Consider the following 3685-nt stretch of genomic DNA (forward strand, 5'->3'; position numbering starts at 1 on the left):
TGTTGAAAGCGAATTCTTAAAAATGAAACATCACAGAATGCCAGTTAGAAGTAACATATGTCATAATAATGACAACCTGATCAGTTTCTCAGGAGGTCCAAAAAATAAATAAGTGAAAAGTGTGGGGTGCTACCCAGAAATTCAAGAGAATGAAGATGCGCAATACAATTTCGTAAAGTAAAGGCCTTTAGTTGGAATTTCCTTCCGAAGTTGAAAACCGAGCAATGGCATTATGGCAGGGACAAAATGGTAAATCTAAAGGCTTGTCGAAATCTTAATTTTAGCTAGCTTTGTTGAGGAGGGAACAAGAACTGAAACATTCAAAACACGTGTGAACTGTTTCTTTTAACGTGGATTTGTTGTAAGCACTGAAAAGCTCACCTTCGTTGTCTCAGGGAAATGGCGTCATTGAAACTGCCAGAGGTTGTTCCTTCTCCTACCCAAGACAGTGAAAGACTCAGAAAGGCTTTCCAAGGTTTCTCTCTACCTTTGTCTCAAAACATTGAAAGAAAAACAAGTGTTAAAGCTGAAGAAATTTGAAAAAACGAATTTTGTCATGATCCAATTGATGCAAGAATTTAGGAAGAAAAATTGTTTGAAAAAATATCAAATTTTGCAGTTTTTAAATTTTGGGCTGATGGGTTTTCCGCAGACATGATTTTGTCTGCAATTGTGCGAGTTTCTTGGGTTTTCTATCGTCCCAATGGAGTCAAATGTTTGAGTTTATGACAAAGTTTTATACTTTGAGAATCTTTTTCCTGCATCTATAATGTATATATAATGAACCATTATTAACATTTTCTCTTAGCCTTCATCTCTCATTTCTAATACGATATCAGAGCATCAGGCCTGAACTTTTTCCAGCACAGTCTTTGTCACTGGAAATTTGGTGCAGGATTTGATATTAGAAGCTTTATGATGATTGTGGGAAATTTGGTGCAGGATTTGGGACAGATGAGAGAGCACTGATACTGGTATTGGGACACAGGAATGCTCAACAAAGGAAGGAAATTGCAGAAACTTATAAGCAGCTTTACAATGAATCACTGATTGATCGTCTCCATTCAGAATTGTCTGGTGATTTTAGAGTATGTCATGGTTTCTGCACTTGGTTGTTGGCTTTTAAGAAAATAGTTCTTCGTCATGATGTTTTTTTTACTGGCGTATGTGATAGAATTCAATTGAAAATATTGGATTGCATTTTTTTTTTAACTTTGTAGATTTCTGGATTACCTGAATGCCTTTTCATTTTTTCAATTTTTTCTCTTGAAAACGAGCTTAAAGTCACATAAGTTTATGTCTGCTGTCATGGATTGATACGTTGTTTTTCAAAAGGAACAGATGTTCTGAAGAGAGAATATGCCATATATGATTCAATCTTACTATAGTTTGGACATGATATTGATATTTGCAGTAACAATTTTATAGGGCTTTTGTCCATGGATAAAGTTGACTTTATTGTTGAACTTCGATCATATTCCAAAATCATGCCATTTTCTTTAAGTGATAATGTGATCTATGACTGACACTTGTGATGAGTGACAGAATGCTATAATTCTTTGGACTTACGACCCTCCAGAAAGGCACGCAAGACTAGCAAACAGTGCATTGAAAGCTAAGAAAAAGGGGATTAAACAACTTCAGGTTCTGGTTGAAATAACATGTGCTTCAACTCCTAACCATTTGGTGGCTGTGAGACAGGCTTATTGCTCTCTCTTTGATTCTTCACTCGAGGAAGACATTATTGCCAATGTTGCTGCACCTCTCACAAAGGTAAGAACATGGAAGTTTCGTCGACACACAGAACAAAAACATTTACCTGAGTTTGTCTAGTCAGGCTCAAGTGTGCATCTAGTAAGAAGTAGCTGTTTCTTAGGTAAAATAGAAGTAGCTGTTCCCTGAATCTCAGTTTAAGGTTCAAGTTGTTAGAGATCCCACATCGCCTAAAGATAAAATAGATTTATAGTACATAATTGAATGCAGACCTTACCTTCAAAACTGATTTTGAAATTGAATTACTTAAAGTCTACTGCTTAACATAGTATTATAGAAACAATTAATTAGTTTATTTTCAAGCGGAATTTTGTTATATTAAGTTATGATATGAGGATGAAGATACAAAGAAAAAATAAAATTGATGGTGGAAGTGGGGAAGGACCAAAAATTAAGTTTCAAACTGTTAGTTTTTATGCAGTTGATATCATTCATGAAGAAAACTCAAAGACAATGAACATGGTTCAAAGCTGAAAGCTGAGGTTTGAATTGTCAGAGTTAATAATTAGAAATTCAGTTTCTTAAGAATATGAACTCTTTGAGAAAGCTACTAGAGTCAGAATGTAATGTTGCATTAATGACTCGCTTCACTATCACATTTAATTTCCAATTTGTTCTATGGTTTGTTTTCTCTGGAAAAGTGATTGCATAATGCTGTTTTACAGCTTTTAGTGAGCCTGGTAAGCTCATATAGATATGATAAAGTTGCTGTAAATTTGGAGGTTGCCAAGTCAGAGGCATCAAAACTGCATGAAGCTATCAACAACAAAAAATTAGATGATGATCATGTTGTATGGACACTTAGCACCAGGAATCTTTTCCAGCTTCGGGAAACTTTTGCATGCTACAACAACCTCTATGGGAATACATTGAAACAGGTTTTGCTTTCAAATTTTCTGTTCTTGTTAAGATTTTGATTTTTTTTCCACTGACATTGCAACTGATCTATATCTTGTCACTTGTTGAAACAAGTATACTTTTTCACCTTAAGTGAAAACATTAGCTACTACAATGTATCTTGGTAATTAACAGTTTAGAAAATTTCACTGATATTGGATTATTTTCTTGACAGGGCATAAAAAGTTGTGGTAATGGTGATTTGGAAGCTCTCTTACAACTGGTAATATTGTGTATAGATTCCCCTGAGAAACATTTTGCAAAGGTAAACGCTAATTTCTTCTACTAAGCAGTGTCTTATTAAATTAACACATTATTATCTTGAAACTTCAAATGCTAAAGCTTTACCACAAAATCAGAATAATCTCACCTAATCAGATACTACATATATTTTTCTTCTCAGACCCTTTCCATTGTCAGTGTTTAATTTTCAAACCAAGTTCAAGTTTATCTGCAATCTAAACTGTTGGAAGTCTCACATTAACTAGAGATAAGACTAATTCATAATATATAAGTGGATGCAAATCTTACCTTACAAGCTAGTTTTGTGAGGATGAATGAGACTTAAAGTCCACTTTTAATATCAAGAGTGCTTGCTGCATAGACATTCAAGTGACTTGTGAAGTTCTTAGACAATTATTGTATAAATGTATCATTCATTTTGAGAATACTGAAAAGCAAGAATTGATTCTAATCTCATTGTTTTTGGCTTTTATGCACTAAAAGGTGATAAGAGATTCAATTGTTGGTCTTGGAACCGATGAAGATTCACTGAGCAGAGCTATCGTAACTCGAGCAGAAGTTGATCTGTTGAAAGTAAGATTTGAATATTATAACATGTTCAAGACCAATCTTGATGATGATGTTACAGGGGACACCTCAGGGGACTACAAAGATTTTTTGATGACTTTGTTAGGGAGAGGTCCAGAAGGAGAGTGATACTTTATAACTACCAACAAACACTTGTCTTATAATCGTATTATTCTATGATTGATTGTATGATTCTAGGATGATA

General features: G+C 34.3%; 1 protein-coding gene across 1 annotated transcript; it reads left to right on the top strand.

The window, feature by feature from the left end:
* The first annotated feature begins 318 nt into the window (after positions 1-318).
* Positions 319-3685, top strand: LOC106767384 (annexin D3). Its single transcript, XM_014652263.2, has 6 exons — positions 319-475; positions 943-1088; positions 1546-1773; positions 2439-2651; positions 2846-2935; positions 3397-3685. Exons 1-6 carry the CDS (start codon positions 400-402, stop codon positions 3607-3609), a joined length of 966 nt encoding a protein of 321 aa, XP_014507749.1. The 5' UTR covers positions 319-399; the 3' UTR covers positions 3610-3685.

This window comes from Vigna radiata, chromosome 7, assembly GCF_000741045.1.
Source record: "Vigna radiata var. radiata cultivar VC1973A chromosome 7, Vradiata_ver6, whole genome shotgun sequence".
NCBI classification, from domain to species: Eukaryota; Viridiplantae; Streptophyta; class Magnoliopsida; order Fabales; family Fabaceae; genus Vigna; species Vigna radiata.

Coding starts and splice junctions, on each gene's coding strand:
- LOC106767384 (XM_014652263.2), top strand. CDS start 400: ATGGCGTCATTGAAACTGCCAGAGGTTGTTCCTTCTCCTACCCAAGAC. Junction 476..942: donor ACTCAGAAAGGCTTTCCAAG/GTTTCTCTCTAC, acceptor AATTTGGTGCAG/GATTTGGGACAGATGAGAGA. Junction 2,652..2,845: donor ATGGGAATACATTGAAACAG/GTTTTGCTTTCA, acceptor TTTTCTTGACAG/GGCATAAAAAGTTGTGGTAA.